The 26,714-nt window shown below is 41.5% G+C and overlaps 2 protein-coding genes across 2 annotated transcripts in view; one reads left to right on the top strand and one right to left on the bottom strand.

The window, feature by feature from the left end:
* The window catches only part of LOC306766146 (lanosterol synthase-like), a gene marked incomplete at both ends in the record, with an annotated part of 122,532 nt that overhangs the window by 25,522 nt on the left and 70,296 nt on the right, over positions 1-26,714 (bottom strand). The gene's annotated exons all lie outside the window — the stretch shown is intronic.
* On the top strand, positions 1,602-21,225 carry LOC306766673 (lanosterol synthase-like; the record flags this gene model as incomplete). Its single annotated transcript, XM_079254488.1, has 22 exons — positions 1,602-1,615; positions 2,154-2,322; positions 2,512-2,650; positions 2,753-2,861; positions 8,820-8,941; positions 12,180-12,276; positions 12,379-12,514; positions 12,780-12,888; positions 13,165-13,283; positions 15,946-16,043; positions 16,975-17,002; positions 18,071-18,127; positions 18,218-18,289; positions 18,439-18,489; positions 18,578-18,727; positions 19,557-19,653; positions 20,022-20,127; positions 20,256-20,321; positions 20,400-20,480; positions 20,583-20,753; positions 20,880-20,958; positions 21,088-21,225. 22 exons carry the CDS (start codon positions 1,602-1,604, stop codon positions 21,223-21,225), a joined length of 2,208 nt encoding a protein of 735 aa, XP_079110614.1.

Genomic DNA, 26,714 nt, shown 5'->3' with positions numbered 1-26,714 from the left:
AGGGGGCAATGAGAATGCCCAATCCCGCTTGACGCCTCTCATCGGAAGAAACTTCAGAGTAGAAGAAGATCCAGCTGTTAAGGGCCATGTGTCGAGGTGAGTCGAACTATGTCTAACCAGAACCGCTGAACCTCATGCACAACCTCAGGCTCCTTCCCCACCAGAGAGGTGACATTTCACATCCCTAGAACTAGTTTTTGCACCCGAGGATTGGACCCCTTGATCTCTACGGCCCCTCTCATAGGTGGTGAGCCCACAAGAGGTAGGGCCCATGTAACCCTTTCGGGCAGAGCAGAACCAGGCCACATGGGCAAAGGCCCAGTCACCAGATGCTCGCCCTTGTGCCTCACCCCCAGGCCTGGCTCCAGGGGGAACCCTGGTGACCTGCTTCTGTGCAAGAAAACAATTATCCCCGTGGTCATCGTCGTCATAGGAGTATTGAAGCTACTGTTTTAATTTAATTTTAAATTGAGACAATTTTCTTTCTATTTTACTGTGCAGGGGACTTCGGCACCAAACTACTGAAAAAAAAAAACTATGCATTAAAAGTAGTTATTTGTTCATGCAATAAATGAAGTACTATGTCCAGTGCCACACGTTGAGTTCTTGATTGAATAAAATTGTCTTATTTAAATTCCATAGCTTTCATTCAATTACTCAGACTTTCATTCAATCATTTCTGACAGTTCAATTCAATTCAGCTTTATTTGTATAGCGCCATATTACAATGTCATCTCAGGGCACTTTACAGACACATCAATGGCACTATCCTCAAGAAAGGCGAACAAAAAAAAACACTTATAAATTAAAAACATTACAATTTTTCTCAGAAAAGACATCCCAGAAAATTCATCCCGGTCAGATGAGCTACATCTCAGACTCTTAAATTTTTGGCAAGAAAATTTTAAAAAGATGGACAAATGATTGCTCGCTTAAAAGGGTTGCTGAGAAAAAAGCTCTTCACTTCACTCTTCACACAAAAAACATGCCAACATGGCTTAACTTTACAAAGTTGCATTACCATACAGAACTGATGGATAAAATGAGACTGGAATCTCCCACACTGCTCTTCTTTCCATATGTATGAACATGAACCTGACAAGGGAGCATCCCACCACTCTTATGTTTTTTTCTGAAATTTATATTTTTACATGGTATGAAAGAAAATCAAGCCCAAGTTGTGTTTACAGAATTCTAATCTGAAGAGATTAAAAGTGTAGAAAAATAGTCACTCTGACCTTTTCCGCAGCAGATCATACAGTAAACACGTGGATAAACCATATCTAAAACTGTTTTAGCCTGACGTGTCCTCATTGAGCCTTAAAAGGTTCATTTCAGAAAGTTAAGTTAAAAGTAGAGTAAAATAACTTTATAGTAGGTATATATTAAGGGAGAGATGTATGAATATATGATTGATAATTTGACTTTGTTCAGACTGCTGTTAGTGCAGAAGGAAGCCCTTTCATGAAAGTGATGTCCTTATCTGCATTCCTGTGAGATTAGCCGCTGATCTTTTCCCTCCACCTCTCACATTTACTTTGGCACACAAGTCAGAAAATCTTCATTCATAAAGCTCAACTCTGGATTCATCAGACGGAGCAATGACCGAGGGAATGTGAGTATCTATTTCTTCTCTGGCATTTTTTTTCTTTTAGCTCCAACAACCTTAATTAAAACAGTTTAAAAACAATTCACCTTAAACAAGAAACACCTGTTTTCACACTATATTATGTATTGTTTAGTTAAATTTTTGATTATACAGTCATTTCTGTACAAACAATTAGGAAATTTAGATTAGTTTTGGCTATACGATGGAGTGGCGACCTGTCCAGGGTGTACCCTACCTCTCACCTGAAGGCTGGAATCGGCTCCAGCTTCCCTGCCACCCTTACTTGGATTAAGTGGTTTCAGAAAATGAATGAAAGAAAATTAGTTTTGAATTTATTAAAATCAAGCAACATTCATTTTAATTTATCAACGGCACAAAATACATTTCTGAGTGAAAGGAAAATTAAGCAACTGAAACATTTCTGCATTTTCTCAGCTTCACATGTTCTAATAAGGTCTCAGCATAAAAGTAGTCTGGTTAATAACACTAAAAATACACTTAGAATATAATAAATCACGAGACACAATGATCTCTGTCCACTCAGGTCTCTGCGGAGGAGAGGGGGTCCTTACAGGACAGCAGCAGCCACAGATCTGAGCCGCTGGAGGCTGACTAATGTGGAGGGCAGGCAGACGTGGTGCTATGTGGAGCATCAGGACACTCCAGACAGAGAGCAGACCATGTTGGAAGCACATTCTCTCGGACTGGACACTGTAGGCTTCATTTGTTTTCTCCTGGTGGTAAAATCAAACAGTCTTTCTGACTGTAAAATGTTCACTTTTTATCTTTCACTACAAGTTTAAGTTCTTAACAAGCAAATCTACCTGAAACCAATGGACAGACTTGTTAGAACAACTGAGTGAACTTCTAAAACATGTGATTATTTCTGATTCTCCCCACAGAGTAAGTTTGTGTCCAACTCCCCTGCTGTCCATACGGCTGTGGATGCTGCTTTAAAAGGTATGAACTTTTACAGTCGCCTCCAAGCCGAGGATGGTCACTGGGCGGGGGACTGTGGTGGACCTCTTCTCTTTATTCCAGGTAAATGAAGTTCTTCTGCTTCACACCTGACATAAGCAAATAAATAAAGAGGGATTTCACAGTAATGTCTGTTTATCCCTGACTGTTTAATACACTGCTCAGATCTCCTCATCACGTGTCATGTGGCTAAGATCCCTCTGCCTGAGGTCTGTAAGAAGGAGATGGTGAGGTACCTGCGCTCGGTTCAGCTGCCAGATGGAGGCTGGGGTCTGTAAGTCAACAGTGTCAGGGAACTCCAACCACACCCTTAAGCGTGGAAGAAGAATAAGCAGCACATGTTCATCATGCTTTTATTTAAAGACCTTGTGAAGACGTGCTGTGATATCATCAAGGCCAGACAATGAGGAAAAAAGATACAGGAACAATGAAGGCTGATATATTAATCTTAATTCAGCACATCCACAAAGAGCAGTTTGATTGGCAGAAATAAACTCAGTGACATTTCAATTCATTTCAGATCCCCATTAGACACTGAAATATCTGTAGCTATTCTTCCTGGGGTCTCATCTATATCACATTACAATGTATAAAAAATTTTATACACCATGCACACCCACAATTACACATAAACATACAAACAAAACATAGAATACAACAGCTCAATAAAAAGAGAGAAAAAAATAAAGAAGAAAAAAACATCAAAGAAAAAACATTACTAATCATTCACAAAATAGCTCTAATAAACTAACTAAATATACTTCAATATTAACTACACTAGTCATTATCATGTCTGTATTGTAAACAAAAATAGTTTAAGTTTCTTTTAAAAATATTTTTGTTTTATTTTCCAGTTACAGAAATCCTGGCAACCCATTCCATGCAACCACAGCTCGATAAAATACTGCCCGCTGAAACTGATTTTTTTCTGCCTAGAGGCAGAGCACACCTCATCCCACTTATCTGTCTCATGCAGATCAGAAACTGTGTTGATCAGAAAAAAATGACAACTTCCTGTAAATCATTTCAGGACTTTTTGTAACTATAATATTATGAATAAATGATAATAAGGAATACTTCAATCTGTATTTCACAGTTGACTATGCTAAATTATTGTGCATTCAAGTTACACTAACTTTGTATGGACAGCCATACAATCCTTGCTGCTTTGTTCTGTGCAACTTGTAATTTATGTAAAATATTCTAGTTTGTACCTGACCAAACAACTTATACATAATCTAAATAAGACAATACTAAGGATTGAGCTAATCATTTGGTCAGCAATTGAGGAATTAATTTTTTGCAATTTCTTATTACTCCCATACTCCGACTCATTTTTTGCAATATATTATTAATCTGGCTGTTCCAAGACATTTTATTATCTATGATTACACCCAATAAATTTACTTCTTCTACTTGCTGAATCACATTCTTTCCTATAGTTAAACACAATGATAGTGACTCAAGAGAATATTTAGACCCAACCACCATACATTTTGTTTTACCTACATTAATTACTAATTTGTTCTCAGTAATCCATTATGTAACAAAATTCAACTCCTTGCTTAACATAATAATAAGCTGATTTACATTTTTTGCTGATACACTTAATGTTGTGTCATCTGCATACATTGCCATGGTCGCATGTTTCAATACAAGTGGAAAGTCATTTGTGAAGACGGAAAATAAAAGTGGTCCCAAACAACTGCCCTGGGGCACCCCACAACTCGTGTTTTCCACCCCAGAATAGCTGCCATTAAAATAGACTGTGTAGTACCGATTACTAAGATAGCTTTCTATCAATTTGACAGCAGATGTTTCAAATCTTTAACAAACTAACTTCTTTACAGTGGAACTATTATGTGCATTTCAGGCTAATTTATTTTTATTTCTGAGACCAGAAGGGCTGGGATTGATCGAGTTATTGTCACAAATCGCTTTATTTATTTCACACCGACCCTCTCTGTAAGCTGTCAGATCAGCCTGTGGGCAAAACGAGTGGATTGAGACTCTTCCGCATTAAGCCCCGCCTCCTGCCACTGCGCTACATCGGGAGCGCGCACCGCACCTGCTTTCGCCGTCATTGTAACATCTCATAAACAGAAGGATTAGACTAATATGAACTCATTAAAAAAAAACACAAAATACAATGTCAACACATAGCATACAGCCCTACATGTTGGAACCTAAATCAGAGCCTGAAAACGAAGTGGAAAACAGCAACCCACAGCAACGAATGCAGCAGGATGTCTCTCTTTGGTAAACTCACCAGCCATCGTTGGACATAACTTTATCCCACGTTTTCCACCCGCCTGATGTATTTGTACATGCCCTTGTTAACCAGTAGAAGGTAACCAATCACCAAACCTTATCCCCCGGGATGTCACAAGGATTTCCAAGTAGAAAAAACTCTCTAAAACAACGCGTTTTTTGTCGCCATGAAAACCGAACGGCGTGTTGAGTGCTGGAACTCAAACTCAAACATGCATTTAGGTGATAAAAAACAGTGCCGTTCACATGTCTGATGAGGATTCAACACTGTTACACGCTAGAAAGCTCAGAAAACTGGAAATACCATGATAGGACCCCTTTAACAAAATAAGATGATCTAGAACTGTAATGGGGACTTTCCTACGCTGATCTGGTTCAGTGTTGGTGTGATCGGGGAGTGTGCATTGGTTAAAATGCAAGAAAAAATCCAGGGGAATCCTTTAGGCTCTTTTATTCCCAGCCATGGTTCACGTACTAAATGGTACATACATGTATGGGTGTGGTTCTGTAACACACAAAATAAAGAAGATATGAGACTAGTAATACAAACGTCACAGATGATAAAATCACAACCAAATTATAAACGGAAATAATGCAGGTCAATTCCAACATAAAGAAGCAGCCATGCTCTGCTTAAAGGCACTGGATAGGCCTCAAAGTAATCACCACTAATTGCATGGGTCCATTCAGAATTCAGAGATAAGATTGAGCACATTCCTGATGTCTGGCACCATGTACAAATCTAACATAGTGGGCTATTCCACCCATATGAAGAGGTATACACAATCAAATAATAATATATGTACGAAGTCTGCCGGACAGTCGTGGTTAGCTTACACATTAGCTTTGGTGCTAACAGGAATAATCAAGAAAAATAAAGCTTACAGCATAATCATAAGACCATTAAACTTATGCAGAACCTTTTATATCACACTGTAAGACACCCACCTGTCTCATGGACGCACAGTTAAGATAAAAACCCACAAAGAACATGCCACCATCCCCGTAGCTTAGGATCAAACTAATAAAAAACAATTATTGAACATTTTAGCTCACGAGTGGCCGCGCCCTCTGGTGGTCGGTCTGAAAATTGCACCCAAGGTACAATGCAACCACAAATAGTCCTAATAGAGTCCTGTCTTCTTAACAAGAACATCAAAGGCTGCACTTAAATCCAATACTACTACTCCAACCAGATTCTTTTTTATCAATCTCCTGTAGCCAATGATCAGTAATCTGAGTGAGTGCTGTCGTTTTGGAGTGACCCATCTCATAAGCATGTTGATAAATTGTGTTTAACCTCGGGTTGGGCGATATATCAAATATACTCGATATATCGTTGCTAGTCCCCTGTGTGAATATAGGAAATGTCTATATTCATCATATTCAAGTATCCTGTTGTCACGCAGTTGTTTTTAGCTGTGGGCGGGGTTTTCTCACTCCTCCTCGACTTTGCACAGAGAGTTAAAGCAAGCGCACCTAGTCACGTACATAACGTGAGGTACGTGCTACGTCATGAGAGGCAGTGTGTAGCCACTTTCTCGCTAAATTTGGCGATTTTTTGTGAAAAGCGACTAGCAACAAATCTAGTGACTTTTACTGGAGTTATTGGAGACTTTTCTGGTGTTTTGGCGACTGACTTTAAAGTGCATATTGTAAAGTTATTGTAACGAACGAGAGTCTCTCCCCGTCCTAAAGCACTCAGTCGCTCTGGCTGCAGCTGCAGCCAGTCAGAGGAGCAGAGAGGACACCTGCACGACTCCACCTGCAGTCACAATGAACAGCCAAATCCGCCACTGATCCCGCTCTGGATTACAGAGTGGGACGTAAATTGCAAAGTTTTTCACGTCACGCAAAAATAATTAATTATATTTAATTACATTCACAACCTCTGTCATTAACTCACCTCATCCACTGTGTGTGTGACACAAGCATATTTATCTGGCTCGTCATGTCTCTAGAAAGTACAGAAAGCAGTGGGAATCAAATCCTGAATTAAAAACTGGCTGAAGTCGTTTATTGGAGACGATACGAGGACATTCTGCCTGTATTATAAGACTGATTTCTACGCTAAACCCTGCGATTAAAAAAAATACACGACAACTCAAAAACATATCCATAAAGCAAAGCCTTATAATAGTTCATCATTTGAAAAGTGCCCCCCGAGAGCACCTATTTTCATACGTTGTATTTATTACATCATGCAAACGCACTTTATTTTGTTTTAAAATGACATGTTTCTGCCACTGCTTTAACTGTTCAATAAATGCGGTTTTGATCAGTTTGCTTCATTACAATTTCATCCTTTTGGCATGAATGTTTAAAATCAGCATATCTTAATGCAGTATGAACAATTATGTTTTAATGAAGACACAAAATCATCTTACTGATGTGATTGTAAGAACCAAAGCATTTATTCAAGGCTAAGGTAAATAGAGATATATATCGTATATCGTGACATGGCATAAAAATATCGGGATATTACTAAAAGGTCATATCACCCAGCCCTAGTTTAACCCCTTTTATTCAAAATACTCTTGTACCTCATCATACATAACTTTTTTTTCATAATTTTACTCACTTCTAGTAACAAGCTTATTAGTCTGATATTGCTGCTTGAAAACTGTTCCTTGCTATTCTTAATTAAAGGTATTATTTTTGCATCTGCTGTACACTTAAATTGATTATATCTGAAATAGGGAGAGCAATAAAATTGGTTACCATCTTTAAAAGTTTAACTTCAATATCATCTATTCCACAGGGCTTATCTTTACTTGCTTGCAATATTTTTACCACACTGTCCTCAATTATGGTTTTAAATTTAAATGTGCACTCTTTTGATGCCATCATACCATTCATCAATTCAAATGAAATATTCTTATCTTGATCCAAATCCATGACTTGTCTGATTTTTAATATTTTATTTTTAAAACATTTTCTCAGATATTCAGCTATTTATTTTGGTCTGGTAAGGTAGATTCCATCAGCTTCTAATGATGTTGTATTTCCTTTTATTTTCCTTCCCATGACTTCATTCAGAATTCCCCATACCTTTGCACTATCCATTGCAGCATCCTTCATTTTATTTCGATTGTACATTAGTTGTTTTTTTTTTTTATTCTTTTTTGTCACAGTTTCTTAATTTACAATAGTTATGCCACTGAGCCACAACATTATTTTTAATTGCTTCCACCTTAGATTGATTTCTTCACCTTATATATTCTTTGAGCTCTTGATCTAACCATGGAATTAAGACACTTCTAACAGTTTGTTTCCTTATAGGAGTATATTTATCTAAAACCTTACTTATCAATTCATTGAAAATGGTCACAGCCCTGTCAAGATCTCGTTGCTGTGTAACCTCCAACCAATCAACATTTCTTATCTCCTCTATAAAATCATCTTCCTCAAACTTCTTAAATATCCTTTTACAAATAAATTTCTGACCCAATTTGGGTACTGTAGTTATTCTTTTAACTGCTACTATATTATGATCATTACAGCCAACTGGAATAGAAACAGCCTGTGAAAATGAGTCTGTTGCGTTTGTGAAAATTAAATCGATAGAGTTTTTGAGTATGTTCCATCTGCTTTTAAATCTAATCTCGTATAATCCTTAACTATTTGAGACAAATTACAAATATTAGCAAAAGAAATTAACTTAATCTTCAATATATAATCAGTAGACTTCCAATTTATATTAGGATCTACCAAGAAGTAAATATCATTTCCCATTTCACATGCCTTATCCAACATTTCACATATTTGATCCAAATACATTACAGTAGCATTTGGTGGTCTGTAACAACATCCAGCAAAAACAGGCCTTAAATAAGTGACGTTCTCTTCCTTCTTTAATTGAAGTCTCTTTGGAGCCCTGAACACCCCACTCTTTTCATTGTCTGTTTATTGTAACGCCCCCTCTGTAAGATCCTTTAATATGTTTGCCGTTTCCCTGCAGACACATTGAAGATAAGTCTACTGTGTTTGGCACGGCACTGAACTACATCTCACTGAGGATCCTGGGAGTGGATCCTGATGACCCAGATATGGTTCGTGGCAGGAACAACCTCCACAGTAAAGGTGGGATTGCCAACACACAGGTCCAGAAATGTTATGCATGAGCAATTCCAAAATATCCATTGACAAAATTTTGTTTTATACCCATTTAATCCAACTCAGCTGCTGTTTTCAGGCTAATCCTGTCCTCTGCAGGACCTTAAAAAATGAAAAAGACAACAGGGATGCTGTTTACTTGTCCTTAAAGCTGGGGTAGGTAATGTTTGGGAGCTAGCAAGATCTGAAAGTAGCACCCTGCCACCCCCTCTGATTTTGCTCCCTGCGCAATCCAACTGAACCGAGCCGGGTCTGGGAAATCCTTCCTGCATTTTCTCCACCATGAAGAAGCTTACGACATATAAGATATCAAAAACTGCATTCGGCCCAAACGTTTGGATTGGTCAGACTTTTTACATATTTACAGGAAATTGAGGGTCTTACTATATTTCTTATTGTTCATGATTACAAAATGTATAGACTACTATCAGGACAAGGAACCACTTCACCCAGAGTAAAAAAAAAACATGTCTCTGAGTGTTCTGCCTTGACTGCATGCAGCATGCAGCTATGCAGACAGGTAAACTCTCCAACAAAATGCCAGGTATATGCCTTCTTTATTGACGTGTCCTTCACATTGTTGACAGAGTGAAAACTGTAAACAAACAGTATTTGTAAGTGAATAACTCGATCCATTCGGTCTACTGTATACTAACTGTAAAGTATCAACATTGTAAGTAACTTGACATGAACGTTTCAAATTGTAAAGTATAAAGCATCCTACTCATTTCTATATTGCATTTTACTTACAAGGAATGCTCTCTGTAGCTTTACAAGGCAAGATGAATAAGGATTGCATCTCTAATGAGCAGTAGCCATGCTATTCACTTCCACACTAAACATGAGCTTGATATTTTTCTTTTAACAAAGGAATAAACGTTTAACACAAAGGTTAAGGTGGATGAGCACCACCTTCTGGCCTGGAAGAATAATGACCGGCACACTGAGCAAGATTACCTACCCCAGCTTTAAGTAACACTATGTGACTTTCTAACCTTAAATGATGTATTACTGACTCATTTTGATTTATGATGCTCTTTCCTGAACTGTCATTTCCCTGCAGCACAATGAGGCTGACAAATTATATGTCACATCTTTGGTTTCCAGCCTTGGGCATCATATTACAGCAGAGTTTTGCTTTATGGCCATGCAAGATGTGTGATATCGAGGAAAGGAAGGAGAGAAGAGGAGAGAGCAAGAAAGATCTCAGAGAAGAGACAGGATGCAGGATGAGCAGTGAATTAGGGAGAAACACACTGTGAAAATCTGCCAAAGTTTAGTATATTTAAATATTCAATTCAATTCAATTCAACTTTATTTATATAGCGTCAAATCACGGCAATGCCATCTCAAGACGCTTTACAGACAAAGGGGAAAACATAATGAAGGCCAATTCATAATAGCCTATATAAGGAAACCAACAGATTGAGTTGAGTCCAACTCAATCTCCCATCCTGAGCAAGCACACTGGCAACAGTGGGAAGGAAAAAAACTCCCTTTTAACAGGAAGGAAACCTCCGGCAGAACCCGGCTCAGGACAGGCAGCCATCTGCCTCTGCTGTGTGGTGGGAAGAGGACAGAAAGACAACAGACTACTCCCGGCCAGGGAGACCTGCTGAGACAGGAGACATACATGTTAATGATGCAACACTGTTATGGGGGGGGAAGAAAGAGATAAAGAGAAAAAGAAAGAAGCTCAGTGTATCAGGAAATGTCCCTCAGCAGGCTAAACCTATAGCAGCATAACTAAGGGATGCTAACCATCCCTACCTATAGGACTTATCAAAAAGATAAGTCTTCAGCCTAGTCTTAAAGGTGGGGACGGTGTCTGCTTCCCTAACACTAACTGGGAGCTTATTCCATAAGAGAGGGGCCTGATAACCAAAGGCTCTGCCTCCTGCTCGGCTCTTTGAGACTCTAGGAACCACAAGTAAGCCTGCAGTCTGCGAACGAAGTACTCTGCTTGGTATATAAGGAACAATGAGGTCTTTGATATATAGTGGTGCCTGGCTGTGGAGGGCTTTATATGTAAGGAGAAGGATTTTAAATTCTATTCTAGATTCAACAGGCAGCCAATGAAGAGAGGCTAAAACTGGAGAAATATGATCTCTCATGCTGGTTCTGGTCAGGACTCTGGCTGCAGAATTCTGGATCAGCTGAAGGGTTTTCAGGGCATATTTAGGACAGCCCAGTAATAGAGAGTTACAGTAATCTAGTCTCGAAGAAACAAAAGCGTGAACCAGTTTTTCTGCATCCCTCTGAGACAGAATGTCCCTAATTTTGGCTATATTACGTAAATGAAACCAGGCACCACTATATATCAAAGACCTCATAGTTCCTTATATACCAAGCAGAGTACTTCGTTCGCAGACTGCAGGCTTACTTGTGGTTCCTAGAGTCTCAAAGAGCCGAGCAGGAGGCAGAGCCTTTGGTTATCAGGCCCCTCTCTTATGGAATAAGCTCCCAGTTAGTGTTAGGGAAACAGACACCCTCCCCACCTTTAAGACTAGGCCGAAGACTTATCTTTTAGTCCTATAGCTATGGATGGTTAGCATCCCTTAGTTATGCTGCTATAGGTTTAGAGTGCTGAGGGACATTTCCTGATACACTGAGCTTCTTTCTCTCTCTCTCTTGGTTCCCCCCACACAGTAGAGGCAGATGGCTGCCTGTCCTTGAGTCGGGTTCTGCCGGAGGTTTCCTTCCTATTAAAAGGGAGTTTTTTCCTTCCCACTGTCGCCAGTGTGCTTGCTCAGGATGGGAGATTGAGTTGGATCTTCCAACTCAATCTGTTGATTTCCTTATATAGGCTATTATGAATTGGCTTTCATTATGTTTTTTGTTTTTTTTCTCCTGTCTGTAAAGCATCTTGAGATGGCATTGCCATGATTTGACACCGTATAAATAAAGTTGAATTGAATTGAATTGAATTGAATTCAGTTTTCCTTTTAACTTTCAATAAATGCTTAACCATCACTCAGGGGGTTAATATACTTAACATTTTAATGACACTTTTTACATTATTTATTGTTTATTTATGTTTATGTTTGTCAGTATCTCTTGCTTCAAGTTGTATAGTTTTAGGTTCCAGAGACAACAAACCTTCATTCAGTCATACTGTTGCACAATTTAATGCACGTTTTTCAGAACAATGTGGTGAAACGATATCAGCTGAAATACTGAAGCTCTCCGTGTGGTTGGTTTGCAGGCGGGGCTGTCGGGATTCCATCATGGGGTAAATTCTGGTTGTCTGTTTTAAATGTCTACAGCTGGGAGGGGATGAACACATTACTACCAGAGATGTGGTGAGAACCAGCCATCCATGTTTTCTCTTTCAGCAGAGATGCAATGTGAACATTTTCTCTCTGAGTGCTGAGGAGCAGCTGACGTATTCGTGTCTGTTTCAGGTTGCTCCCCACCTGGATGCCAGCCCACCCCTCTACTCTGTGGTGTTTCTGTCGTCAGGTCTACCTTCCCATGAGTTTCTGCTACGCTGTCAGGCTGACAGCAGAGGAAGACCCCCTGGTTCTCAGCCTCAGACAGGTGCAAGACCCACCATGAACCACTGGAGGGCGCCAGGCTCAGTACATTCTTATATTTGATAGAATATCCAAGAGTTCCCAGGTCGTTTTATTAGTTGAAATTTACTATTTTATAATATATCAAAAGGATTCATTTAGCTGTTCACCCCAGAAAAGCTTCCTTACACAAAGTATGCAGGTTTATTGGTGACAAGTGTTATTAATATTTTATTTTTAATATTTAGATTGAAGTTTAAATGACTTATTTCATGGTCTTCATCCTCCAGGAACTGTATGTCCAGGATTATTCCACCATTTACTGGCCAGCTCAGAGGAACAATGTGGCAGCATGTGACATATACACACCTCACAGCACGCTGCTGACCTTCACCTACAGTATGTGTACACAGCACAATGCACACCATGATGACTAACCATGAACAAGAGCAGCCAATAATCATTTGTGTGCTCAAGTGATTATTTTTATGTTATCAAACACTGTGACCAAAATGATACATCAGAGATCCTTTATCTACCAGTCTCCTCGCAAAATGTGCTGAATGCATATGAAACATGGTTGTGATTAAAGGTTATTTTAATCAAATATGAGAAATGTTGTTCAGCAGTCCCTTTTACAGCTCTTCCTAACAATGTAATACTGTTTCCTTTTAGTGGTTTTGAACATGTACGAAGCCCACCACAGCCGGACACTGAGAGAAAAGGCTGTCAAAGAGCTGTACCAACACATCCAGGCTGAGGACCACTTCACCAAATATATTGGCTTGGCAGTGGTAACAAATACTTGCATAAAACACTGAAAAAGACATGAAATTAAAGCAAGATAGAAAAATTTACTGTTATGAACAAAGAAAAATATAGATCTTTATTTAAAGCGTTTTAAAAATGCAGATGCTGTTGACTCGTAAGGCATATTTCACACCTTTGAAATGTGTGAAGTGCTAAAGAGCTCTAAGTGTCATTTAAGTCACCCACATATGAGAGAATTTTGGGGGTGTGGGTGAGGTGTTAAGCTAAGAGCTGTTCCTGGGGGTGAGATCCATCCATTTTCTTTACCACTTAGTCCAATTAAGGGTCCCAGGGAAGCTGGAGCCTATCCCAGCAATCACTGGGCGAAATGCAGAGTACACCCAGGACAATTCGCCAGTCCATCACAGGACTGAGACAAAAAGAGATAATATTCACAAAATAAACATAAATTTTAAAGCAAATATTCATTTCCCACTTCTGCATCTCTCCTGTGGGCTCACCATCTGTCAGAGGAGTCGTAGGGGTTGGGTGCAATGTGAGCTGGGTGATGGCAAGAGGCAGGAACCCTGGTAGTCCGATCCTTGGCTGCAGAAACTGGCTCCAGGGACATGGAATGTCATCTCACTGGCGAGGAAGAAACCTGAGCTTGTGCACGAAGTTGAGTGGCTCTGGCTAGATATAGTTGGACTCGACTCAACGTATGGCTTGGGTTCTGGAACCAGTACCCTTGAGAAAGGCTGGACCTACTTCCACTTTGGAGTTGCTCATGGTGAGAGGTGCAAGCGGGTGTGGGCATTCTCATTGGCCCACGGCTGTGTGCCTGCACATTGGGGTTCACCCCAGTGGAGGTGAGGATAGCTTCCCCCCGCCCTCAAGTCGGGGGATGGGCCCTGACCGTTGTTTGTGCTTTTGCACCGAAGAGCATTTCAGAGTACCCACCCTTTCTGGAGTCCTTGGAGTGAGTATTGGCAGGTGCTCCTTCTGAGGACTCCCTTTTTCAATGCTCATGTGAGCAATGACAGCGAAACCTGGTGGGGAGTGATTGGGACGCATGCTGATAGGTATCGACAGACCAAGTGAGATGCGGCTTCGGCTGTCGCCAAGGCAAAAACTTAGTTTTGGGAGGAGTTTGGCGAGGCCATGGAGAAGGATTTCCAGATTGCTTTGAGGCAATTCTGGGCCACCATCCGGTAACTCAGGAGGGGGAAGCAGTGCTCTGTCAAGCCCACAGGGTTGACAGAGTACTGCTGGGAATCTGCTGACCTCAACTCAGGATGTTGTGGATTGGTGGAAGGAATACTTCGAAGACTTCCTCAGTCCTTGGTGGCAGGGCCCTGGGGGTGAATGAGATCCACTTGGAGTTCCTTAAGGCTCTGGATGCTGTGGGGCAGTCCTGAGTGACACACCTCTGTAGAATCGCATGGACATCAGGAATAGTGCGTCTGGACTGGCAGACTGGGGTGGTGGTCCCCCTTTTCAAGAAGGGGGACCATAGGATGTGCTCAAACTACAGAGAGATCACACTCCTCAGCCTCCCCCGATAAGGTCTATTCAGGGGTCCTGGAAAGGAGGGTCCACTGGATAGTTTAATCTCGGATTGAAGAGGAGCAGTGTGTTTTTTGTCCTGGTTGCGGAACAGTGGACCAGCTCTACACCCTATTTGTGGTCCTGGAGGGTCCATGGGAGGTAGCCTACATGTCTACATATCTCTCAATGTCTACATGTCTGTATGTGCTATGTGAACTTGAAGAAGGCATTTGACCGTGTGCCCCAGGGGCTCCTGTCAGGTGTACTCCGGGAGTATGGAGTACTGGACCCCCTTGTTTGAGCTGTCTGGTCCCTGTACAGGTGTCAGAGCTTGGTCCACATTGCTGACATTAAGTTGGATTCCTTTTCAGTGAGGCTTGGACTCACTGAGGATAGGATTTCTAGGCGCAGCCGCGGTGTTGAGGGGATCCGCCTTGGTGACCTCAGGATTGGGTCCCTGCTTTTTGCAGATGATGTGGTTCTTCTAGCGTCATCTGGTTGCGATCTCCATTTCTAGCTTGAGCAAATTCGCAGCAGAGTGTAAAGTGCCTCCAAATCTGAGACCATGGTCCTCAGCTGGAATAGGGTGGATTGTCCTCTTCGGGCCGGGAGTCAGGTCTTGCCCAAAGAGGAGGAGTTTAAATATCTTGGGGTCTTGTTCATGAGCGAGGGAAGGATGTAGCGTAAGATCAACAGGCAGATTGGTGAGGCGTTTGCTGTAATGCGGACTCTGCACCAGTCTGTCATGGTGAAGAAGGAGCTGAGCCAGAACACGAAGCTCTTGATTTACCAGTCGATCTACGTTCCTACCCTCACCTATGGTCATGAGCTGTGGGTCATGACTGAAAGAACGAGATCTCGTATACAGGCAGCTGAAATGAGTTTCCTCTGCAGGGCTCTACCTTAGATATAGGGTGAGGAGCTCGGTCATCCCGGAGGGGCTCAGAGTAGAGCCGCTGCTCCTCCGCATCGAGAGGAGCCAGTTGAGGTGGCTCAGCATCTGTTCAGCATGCCTCCTGGACACCAGCCTGGTGAGGTGTTCTGGGCACGTTCATGCCAGAGGAGACCCCTGGGAGAATTGTGGTATCTCTTGGCCTGGGAACCTCTCACCTTATAAACATAGAAATCTCTTTTATGTTATTGTTTTTTTTTCTCCAGATCCCCAAAACAATCAATATGCTGGTTCACTGGTATGTAAACGGTCCCTCCTCACCAGACCTTCAGGAGCATGTATCCAGGATCCCCGACTACCTCTGGTCAGTCAACATTCAACTAAAAGGTCCTTAACAACAACAAAAAAAACTCATGAACTTCTTTTTCATAGAGATGGCTGAATAAAAAATTAAAGGGGTGCTATTATGGTATTTTGAGTAATCTGAGCTTTCTACCGTGTTACAGTGTTGAATCCTCATCAGACATGTGAACGACACCGTTTTTTATCACTTAAACGCATGTTTGAGTTTGAGTTCAGCACTCTCGCCATTCGGTTTCCATGGCAACGAAAAACGCGTCATTTTAGAGAGTTTTCTCTACTTGGAAATCCTTGTGACGTCCCGGGGGATAAGGTTCGGTGTTTGGTTACCTTCTACTGGTTAACAAGGGCATGTACAAATACATCAGGCGGGTGGAGAACGTGGGATAAAGTTATTTCCAACGATGGCTGGTGAATTTACCAAAGAGAGACATCCTGCTGCATTCGTTGCTGTGGGTTGCTGTTTTCCACTTCGTTTTCAGGCTCTGATTCAGGTTCCAACATGTAGGGCTGTATGCTATGTGTTGACATGGTATTTTGTTTTTTTATTGAGTTCATATTAGCCTAATCCTTCTGTTTATGAGATGTTACAATGACGGCGAAAGCAGTTGCGGTGCGCGCTCCCGATGTAGTGCAGTGGCGGGAGGCGGGACTTAATGTGGAAGAGTCTCAATCCACTCGTTTTGCCCGCAGGCTGATCTGACAGCCTACGGAGAGGATCAGTCTGAAGTAAATAAAGCAATTTGTGACAATAACTCGATCAATCCCAGCCCTTCTGGTCTCAGAAATAAAAATAAATTAGCCTGAAATGCACATAATAGTTCCACTTTAAAGAAAAATAGTCATTTTACATAACCTGCATTGATCATATAATGTGAGCCAAAGATGTACAAGTATCGATGTGCTAAACTGACTGCAGTTTTTCCATGTTCCAGGTTGGGATTGGATGGCATGAAAGTGCAGGTCAGAATTTTATGTTTGTGTCACCTCCAAAGACTTGTTTTTAGGGAAGGTTATGACATCTGGAAGAGGCTCATGAATTAAATAAATAAAAACACCCTTTTTTTTTTTTTTTTTTTTTACCTCTTAGTATTACTAAATTCATATTTTCATTTTTTTTATGGTCCTCTGTGCTTCAGTGTTTAAGGAGACATTAAAACATTACAAAATATGAAGCATAATTTAAAATTAAAACATGAAAGCAAAGAAAAGGAAATAACATTAAATAAAGACTGTTAAAATGATTATCAATTCCAGCTTTAAAGAAATATGCAGATTTGGACATAAAATAAACTTAAAAATAGCTTTGAATAAAACCTACTGAAACACAGCTGAGAACAGGAGGGTCTTTAACCTGCATTTTCCAGCTGATCTGAGGCCCATGGGACTTTGTTCCAGACATGTGAGGCATAGAAGCTGAATGCAGCTTCTCCTTGTCCCATGGCGAGTATGCAATGATGCATAGGCAACTGTATTTTTATGAAGCCAGAACAACTTTAACTCATCTTTAACCACAACAAATACAGCTATCATTAGGATTATGTGGTGTTATTTTGCCCAATATTGCTTAGAGTGACTGAAAACGAAGGACCAGAATCACTGCAAAGACAGCTGTGACCAGAACATGTGTCTCAAAAAGACAGGAGAATATTGACATGTAGGGCAATATGATGCATCATCAGAGTAAAATTTAGGCAGTCTATTGTTAAAATAATGCAATCTAAAAATAACCTTAAACTGGATCAGGCCATTTCTAATGCAGAGAGAGGATCTATGTGTTTGCTCTATGATACTTTTCCAAGTGTCTGCAGGTAAAATTTCTCCAATTTCTTTTTCCCAAGCTACTTTAACTTTGTCTCTCTAGGACAAGTTTTCAAAACGAATGCATATGTTTTTGACTTTACTCCCTTTTTAAATGGGTTAATGTTAAGGGCTGAACACAGTAGATATTTAGAGGCTAGTGCCTGTAACTCTGGTAAGCATTATTTTGAGCTTATAAAACAAGTTTCTTGTCATTTCTCTTCCACACAGGGAACAAATGGATCTCAGCTGTGGGACACTTGTTTTGCTGTTCAGGCTTTTCTTGAGGTAAAACTTTCTGCCAGACTTTGAGTGTTTTAAGTGAAAGTTTGCAACAACATGTCATACTGAGTGAAGAAGTGTGTGGGGGTCTTACAGGCAGGAGCCCAAAACGAGCCCAAACTGGCAGAGTGTCTTAGTGAAGCGCATCACTTTCTCACCATCACACAGGTACATTAAACAGCATCTCAGCCACCAGTGGAAACAAACACTACACTTGATAGTCTCTTTACGGCAGCACTGACGGCATTCAGATGAACCAAAGATCACAACTGTGACATGAATGTCTGCTTCTCCCATACATGTTTAATGATGTCCAGATACGTGAGAATCCTCCTGAATACCAGAAATACTACAGACACATGAGCAAGGTACGGCTAATATCACGTAATACCAACACTTTGTTTTTAAATTCCCTCCAAAAACAGATCCATGTATGTGTGTGTGCATGTTTGTCAGGGAGGATTCCCCTTCAGTACTCGTGACTGTGGTTGGATAGTGTCTGACTGCACAGCAGAGGGTCTGAAGTCTCTGATGCTGCTGGAGGAGTTCTGTCCCTCCATCAGGGAGCCCGTCTCCACCGAGCGTCTGTATGATGCCGTCAATGTGGTGAGTACATGGAGAAACAGAGCAGAAGTCTCTAGTCCTTTTTTTTTTTTTTCTAAAGTCCATACTCCAGTCAAATGCAATACTTTAGGTTTTTTTTGCTGTTGGTGAAACATGGAGTCCACAGAGCTCATGTGCCGTGTTTTGCTGTGCATCTGAACTGATCTTGTGCAGTGTTTCAGTGCAGAGTGGATACAAGATCTGCTAAAGAAAAGTCACCCCTCTGGATGTCAGTTCAGGTGTTTTATCTTGTAAAACTGGTGGTTATACTGTTGTTTTCCTGGTATGAACCTCAGCTCAAGCCTTTCTGTGAGGTGTCTGCATGTTACATGGGGGTACACAATAAAATTGCTGTATTTTTTTGGTTTGTTTTTTTAATCAAACAAAAAATCTCTAATTACAAAAATATGCTGATAAAAGAGTGAAGACCTTATTGAACGGCAGCTCCTGCCTGATGACAGAAAACACGGCAACTGTCAGGTAAAACGAGAAAAGGAAAACTGATTATTTCTCTTTAGAAGATCATTTAACACGATATTTGGCAGAATATCACGGTGGAGTAGAGGGGGGTCAAAATGCATTTACCAGTAAATGTCTCAATTGTAAATAACGCCAAATCTGATGTTGGGGTAACACAAATGAATCTGATGAATTAATCTGAGTAATTTAGTTGATTTGGCTACTTGTGCATCTATGATGTCCCTATTTGATTTGACATTTGATTGACAGGTTTACTGGAGACTTCCAGTAAAGCAGAACAGAGTCTCCCTCCCTTTCTGTTGTCATTTAGCAGCATTTTCACGGTCTGCATGTTTCTGTCATATCTTTGCAGCTGCTGAGCATGAGAAACCCAGACGGTGGGTTTGCCTCATATGAAACTACGAGAGGAGGGAGACTCCTGGAGCTGCTCAACCCCTCCGAGGTGTTTGGTAGGTCTGCTGACAAAGTTCTACCAAATAATTATGAAATAAATCATAAATAAATAAAATAAATAAAACAAAGTTTTTTTCTCTTAGGTTTGGACAAGAATAAACATATAAAGAATAAAAATGTTAAAAAGAAGAAGTTAATAAGTTAACAACAGTGAAATGTTGAAATTTGAAACAGTAGTGTTATAACAAGCACTTAGTTTGGCTTTAATATACCCAAACCAGTTGGTCGAGATGGCAGGCAGGTTTATTTCCACATTTTTTTCAAGAAATTCAGCAAAGTCACTGCAAATGTACCTCTATCAAATGATTGACCAGGATCTAAATGGGTTCATTTCTACCACTGTGTTCTCCCTTCTCTGCAACAGGTGATTTAATGATAGATTATACATATGTGGAGTGTACCTCTTCAGTAATGCAGGCCCTGACGCACTTCCAGAAGGTCTATCCAGATCACCGTGCTGATGAGATTAGGTACACTTTTCTAAATTTTCTTGCAAGTAAACGAATGACTCAGACATTTCTGTACATGCATCTTGTATTTACAGACATAGTTCCTGATTATTGTTGAGGTTAAAGTGGAAACTTTGTTTCTTCTTCAGGTCCACTCTAAGAGACGGTCTGCAGTACTGCAGAAAGATGCAGAGACCTGATGGATCCTGGGAAGGGTGGGTGTACACTTGATGTTTTACCAGCTGAAGCCGAACAAACAGCTCATGCTGAGTCTTCTTGTTACTTGTGCTCAGCTCCTGGGGAGTGTGTTTCACATATGGAACCTGGTTTGGCCTGGAAGCTTTTGCCTGCATGGGCCACATCTACAGCAAGGAGTAAGTTGAACAAAGATAAAGTATAAAAATAAAAGCTCTGAGAACACTTGATGCTTCTGAGCAGGAGAAATGAGATGACATGGCTGTGTTCTTTGTGATCAGGGATGTGTGTGAGGAGGTTCAGAAAGCTTGCCAGTTCCTGCTGGACCATCAGATGTCGGACGGTGGATGGGGGGAGGACTTTGAGTCGTGTGAGCAACGTCGCTACATGCAGAGCAGCACTGCTCAGATCCACAACACCTGCTGGGCTTTGTTGGGACTCATGGCTGTGAGGTGAAGCATAACTCAGACTGGGTTTAACTCTGCATTCAGACACATGAAGGACTATTGGTCAGACTTTGATTATGGCGTTTGGTCAGAATGAAGTGTTGCCATCCATCGTCTCTTGTGTTTAAACAGACATCCCAACAAGCAGGCCATTGAGAGAGGCGTTCGACTCCTGATTGATAAGCAGCAGCCCAATGGAGACTGGCCCCAGGTGAATCTGCATGTTACATCCCATAAACTCACATCATACTGGTTTTACTCTGCCATGAATCCAAACAATGACATGATACAACCATTATGTGAAATTAATAGTAGATTTATGTGTTTTCCTCCTATCCAGGAGAACATTGCAGGTGTGTTCAACAAGAGCTGTGCACTTAGCTACACCTCCTACAGAAACGTCTTCCCAGTCTGGACTCTGGGTCGCTTCACCCAGCTTTACCCCAGCAGTCCGCTGGCTGGGAAGGTGAAGCTGTGACAACCTTCAGGGAAAACTCCGACTATAATCCAGATTGAGAGGACAAAATGTCTTCAGATAAAGTAGACATGGACAGCATAGTTTATGGTTCAGACAATGTGAAACAAGGACACATCAGCTGTTTCCAGGAATGAATCCACCAGATAGTATTTTATTCTGTGAAGCGTCTTCCTCTTCTTCTGTGTTATCAAAATTTACAGCCTTTCTGCCAGTTATCCAGTGACCTTGTTGAATTTTTATGTTTGTGTTGATCTAAATGACTACTGTAGGCCTACTCTGTTACAAATTAATCAGCTTCTGCAAGTTTTTTCCCCATTATTTTTACTAATCAGTGCAAATGAGTGAAGATTATTTATCAAAAATTATATTAGATCCTTATGTTAACACGGAGTCTTTCTCTGATGTCACCATAACTCTCAAATGTTGAACCTGGAAGTTCATAGTGTCTGGATCTCATTGAGGAGACCAGTACTTCCTTCCAATCTTGCTTTTATGAGCTCTACTGCACCCACCCTAATAGATCTTTAAACATGCTCAACTGATTCTAAATATGGTTGAGATCACGGGATGATGGTGGTTCCATCATTAGTTTTTCTCCCAAAGATTCTGCTGGTATTACAACATGGGATGGGATGGTGTTTTTTCTGCAGAAGGAATGCTTCTTCCTTTCATACTTTGGCAGGAAATGCTCAGTTAGAAACTGGACCAATGTAGCGGAGGTCACCGTGACATCCTCAGTCACCATCTGACTTCACATTATCCCAGTCCAAAACAACACTCTTCCACAACCTTGCTGACATGACAGCCTTGTTGGGACATGGTGGCCACCCACCAAACATCCAGATTTGTACTGTATCTGTCTGGACCACCCGGTGAACATGGCATTCATCAGAGAATAAAACTGAAAATAAGTATTCATGTGTTTCTTTTTGTGAACATTAAAGTGTCTCTATGATGCACATTTCAGTCTAATTTATTTTAATGTGCAGGTCCAGAAGAGTGAGAAAATAATCAAACATTTTTCACAAATCGCTTCATTGATCCTCTCAGATCAGCCTCTGCTGAAAGAGAAAGCTCCGCCCTATGTCCTGCCTGCGGGCTGCATCTGATTAGTCAACTGCAAGCAGTAGTTATACTGAGCAGTGAAGGTGGGTTTGGCGTTCTTCTCGTGAAAGTGCACAACCTGGAGAAGATGACCAATCACAAAGTCCTTCCCCGGGACATCAGGAAAATTCAGAGGTACAAAAAAACTCTAAAACCAATCGTTTTAGGTGTGTTCAACAAGAGCTGTGCAATTAGCTACACCTCCTACAGAAACGTCTTCCCAGTCTGGACTCTAGGTCGCTTCACCCAGCTTTACCCCAGCAGTCCGCTGGCTGGGAAGGTGAAGCTGTGACAACCTTCAGGGAAAACTCTGACTATAATCCAGAATGAGAGGACAAAATGTCTTCAGATAAAGCAGACATGGACAGCATAGTTTATGGTTCAGACAATGTGAAACAAGGACACATCAGCTGTTTCAAAGAATGAATCCACCAGATAGTATTTTATTCTGTGTTATCACTATTTTTCATTTGAATGGGTCTCAGTTGATGTATTCATCGTTCTTTAATAGCTCAATTTTTTAACAATTACAACTTTAGTAATGTTACATTTGTTCTTTATTTGTCTTAAAACGACATGACACACTTAATATAAATATTGTTGGCAAATGGGAAGAAAAAGAGGAGGGTTTCGTATTGAACGTTGTGGGACCCCAAAGAAAGGTAAAATGGATCCACAGACCTGTTGGGCTGGGTTATAAATTCATAAAGGTGTGTCATAAAAAAATCTCATTATGTACGTGGTATAATATACAGTAAGGATTTCAAACAGGGACACTGTCATATTCAAAGATTTTCTTAAGGAAGTAGAAGCTCTGATGATGCAAAGAACCACTCCTCAAACTGGGTCAGTTTGAGGAGAGGTTCCATGTAAACACCTTACTCGGGAGGCGTTCAGGTGGCATCCTTACCAAATATTCGAGCCACCTCAGCTGGCTTCCCTCGATGCGGATCTACAGGCTGTATATAAAAAAATAGGCAGAGCCTCCATAATATTACCCATAGGTTTCTGTAGAGCTGAATTGAAGCTCGTGGGCAGTTCCTACCATCGACATCTTGGCAATGTCACGTGTGTCATCTCTGTAATGGAAAACACGAAATGGGGCAAAGAGGTGGAGCTGAGACAGGGGTTGTGAGTGTGTCGTGGATGACTGACATCTAGCGATCTCCGACCTGCCAGTAGCTACGAACTATCCAAGCTAACCTGGAGCTAACAGGAGCTAACCAGCTGAAGGAGGTAAGCGGGCCAAAGCTAAGTCACACCGTTAACTGGCTAAAAACCACAGTTGTTCTGCATTCCTCCTTCTTGAAGTGGGAGATCGGGTATCTGTCAGTCAAAAGGACATGCCCCTAAAAAATGCTAAATTTTGAAATGCAATTTCTTCTAAACAGAGGACTTGTAAAAAAAAAATTCTCTCTCTCTCTCTCTCTCTACGGTTGCTATGACAGTAAACCTGACCAATTACACCTGAAATGGTTTTTTGTACCATGCTGTAAACATGTTTGTTTCTGCTTTGAAGTTGGCCTTTTTAACTTGGACGTCTATGTGGATTTGCTCTGTTTTGGAGCCAGCCTCTCGCAAATAAGGGGGGGAACTGCGATTTTTGTCATTTCAGGTGTAATAGGTGTCACTTTTAGCTACAGGAGGCTGCAGCTCAGGCTCTACTCTAAACCCTTCCCAGACGACCAAACTTCTCACCGTATCTCTGAGGGAGAGCCCGGCCACCCTGTGGAGGAAACTTATTTCAGCCACCTCTATATGTGATCTCATTCTTTCGGTCACAACCCGATCTATGACCATAGATGAGGATAGGAACATAGATCAGCTAGTAAAGTGAGAGCTTTGTTTTCTGGCTCAGCTCCTCTTCACCATGACAGACTGGCGGAGAGTCCGCATTACTGCAGATGCTGCACGGATCCGCCTGTCGATATCATGCTCCATCCTTTCCATGCTTGTGAACAAGACCCTGAGATATTTGAACTCCTCCACTTGAGGAAGGACTTCACTCCCAACCCGGAGAGGGCAATCCACCCTATTCCGGCTGAGGACCATGGTCTCAAATTTAGAGGTGCTGATTCTCATCCCAGCCGCTTCACACTCGGCGAATCGCTCAAGAGAGAGCTGGAAATCATGGCCACATGAAGCCAGCCGAAACACATCATCTGCAAAAAGCAAATACCCAGTCCTGAGCCCACCAGACCAGATCCCTTCAACACCTCAGCTGTGCGTAGAAATTCTGTTCATAAAAGTTATGAACAGAATATGTGATAAAGGGCAGCCTTGGCAGAGTCTAACCCTCACTGAAAACTAATCCAATTTACTGCCAGCTATGACACTTGGGACTGGACAGCTCGTACAAGGGGGTCTGATACCCCATACTTCTGGAGTATCTCCACAGGAGCCCCCAGGGGACATGGTCAAATGCCTTTCCAAGTCCACAAAACACATCTAGACTGTTTGGACAAACTCCATTGCCCCTTCCAAGACCCCAAAGAGGGTACAGAGCTGGTCTACTGTTCCGCGACCAGGACAAAAAATGCACTGCTCCTCCTTAATCTGAGATTTGACTTTCTAATGGACCCTCCTCTCCAGTATCTCTCAATAGACCTTATCCGGGAGGCTGAGGAGTGTGATCTCTCTGTATTTGGAGCACACCCCCTGGTCCTTCTTGAAAAGAGGAACCACCACACCAGTCTGCCAGTCCAGAGGCACTGTCCTCAATGTCCATGCGATGCTGCAGAGGCGTATCACCCAGGATTGCCTCACAGTGTCCAGAGCCTTAAGAAACTCCAAGTGGATCTCATTCACCCCTGGGGCCTTGCCACCAAGGGGCTTTTAACCACCTCAGTGACCTCATTCCCAGAAAAAGGAGAGTCCACTCCTGAGTACCCCAGCTCTGCTTCGTCATCTGGACAATCCTTGACGAGCACAGGCATCCAACAACAAAACAGCACTTGAGTTCAGAAAGGGGGGGACCATTCCTCCCAATCACTCCCTTCCAGGTTTAACTGTCATTACCCACGTGAGCATTGAAGTCCCTCAGCAGAACAAGAGAATCCCCAGAGGGAGCCCCCTCCAGCACTCCCTCCAAGGACTCCAGAAAGGGTGGGTACTCTGAACTGCTGTTAAGTGCATAAGCACAAACAATAGACAGGGCCCATCCAAAGCTGGAGAGAAGCTACCTTTTTGTCCACTGGGGTAAACCCCAATGTAAAGTCACCAAGTCAGGGGGCAATGAGAATGCCCAATCCCGCTTGACGCCTCTCATCGGAAGAAACTTCAGAGTAGAAGAAGATCCAGCTGTTAAGGGCCATGTGTCGAGGTGAGTCGAACTATGTCTAACCAGAACCGCTGAACCTCATGCACAACCTCAGGCTCCTTCCCCACCAGAGAGGTGACATTTCACATCCCTAGAACTAGTTTTTGCACCCGAGGATTGGACCCCTTGATCTCTACGGCCCCTCTCATAGGTGGTGAGCCCACAAGAGGTAGGGCCCATGTAACCCTTTCGGGCAGAGCAGAACCAGGCCACATGGGCAAAGGCCCAGTCACCAGATGCTCGCCCTTGTGCCTCACCCCAAGGCCTGGCTCCAGGGGGAACCCTGGTGACCTGCTTCTGTGCAAGAAAACAATTATCCCCGTGGTCATCGTCGTCATAGGAGTATTGAAGCTACTGTTTTAATTTAATTTTAAATTGAGACAATTTTCTTTCTATTTTACTGTGCAGGGGACTTCGGCACCAAACTACTGAAAAAAAAAACTATGCATTAAAAGTAGTTATTTGTTCATGCAATAAATGAAGTACTATGTCCAGTGCCACACGTTGAGTTCTTGATTGAATAAAATTGTCTTATTTAAATTCCATAGCTTTCATTCAATTACTCAGACTTTCAATCATTTCTGACAGTTCAATTCAATTCAGCTTTATTTGTATAGCGCCACATTACAACGTCATCTCAGGGCACTTTACAGACACATCAATGGCACTATCCTCAAGAAAGGCGAATAAAAAAAACACTTATAAATGAAAAACATTACAATTTTTCTCAGAAAAGACATCCCAGAAAATTCATCCCGGTCAGATGAGCTACATCTCAGACTCTTAAATTTTTGGCAAGAAAATTTTAAAAAGATGGACAAATGATTGCTCGCTTAAAAGGGTTGCTGAGAAAAAAGCTCTTCACTTCACTTCACTCTTCACACAAAAAACATGCCAACATGGCTTAACTTTACAAAGTTGCATTACCATACAGAACTGATGGATAAAATGAGACTGGAATCTCCCACACTGCTCTTCTTTCCATATGTATGAACATGAACCTGACAAGGGAGCATCCCACCACTCTTACGTTTTTTTCTGAAATTTATATTTTTACATGGTATGA

This window comes from Telmatherina bonti (assembly GCF_933228915.1).
Source record: "Telmatherina bonti genome assembly, chromosome: 15".
In the NCBI taxonomy this organism is placed as follows: Eukaryota; Metazoa; Chordata; class Actinopteri; order Atheriniformes; family Telmatherinidae; genus Telmatherina; species Telmatherina bonti.
This window is presented reverse-complemented; position numbering and strand designations above follow the sequence as displayed.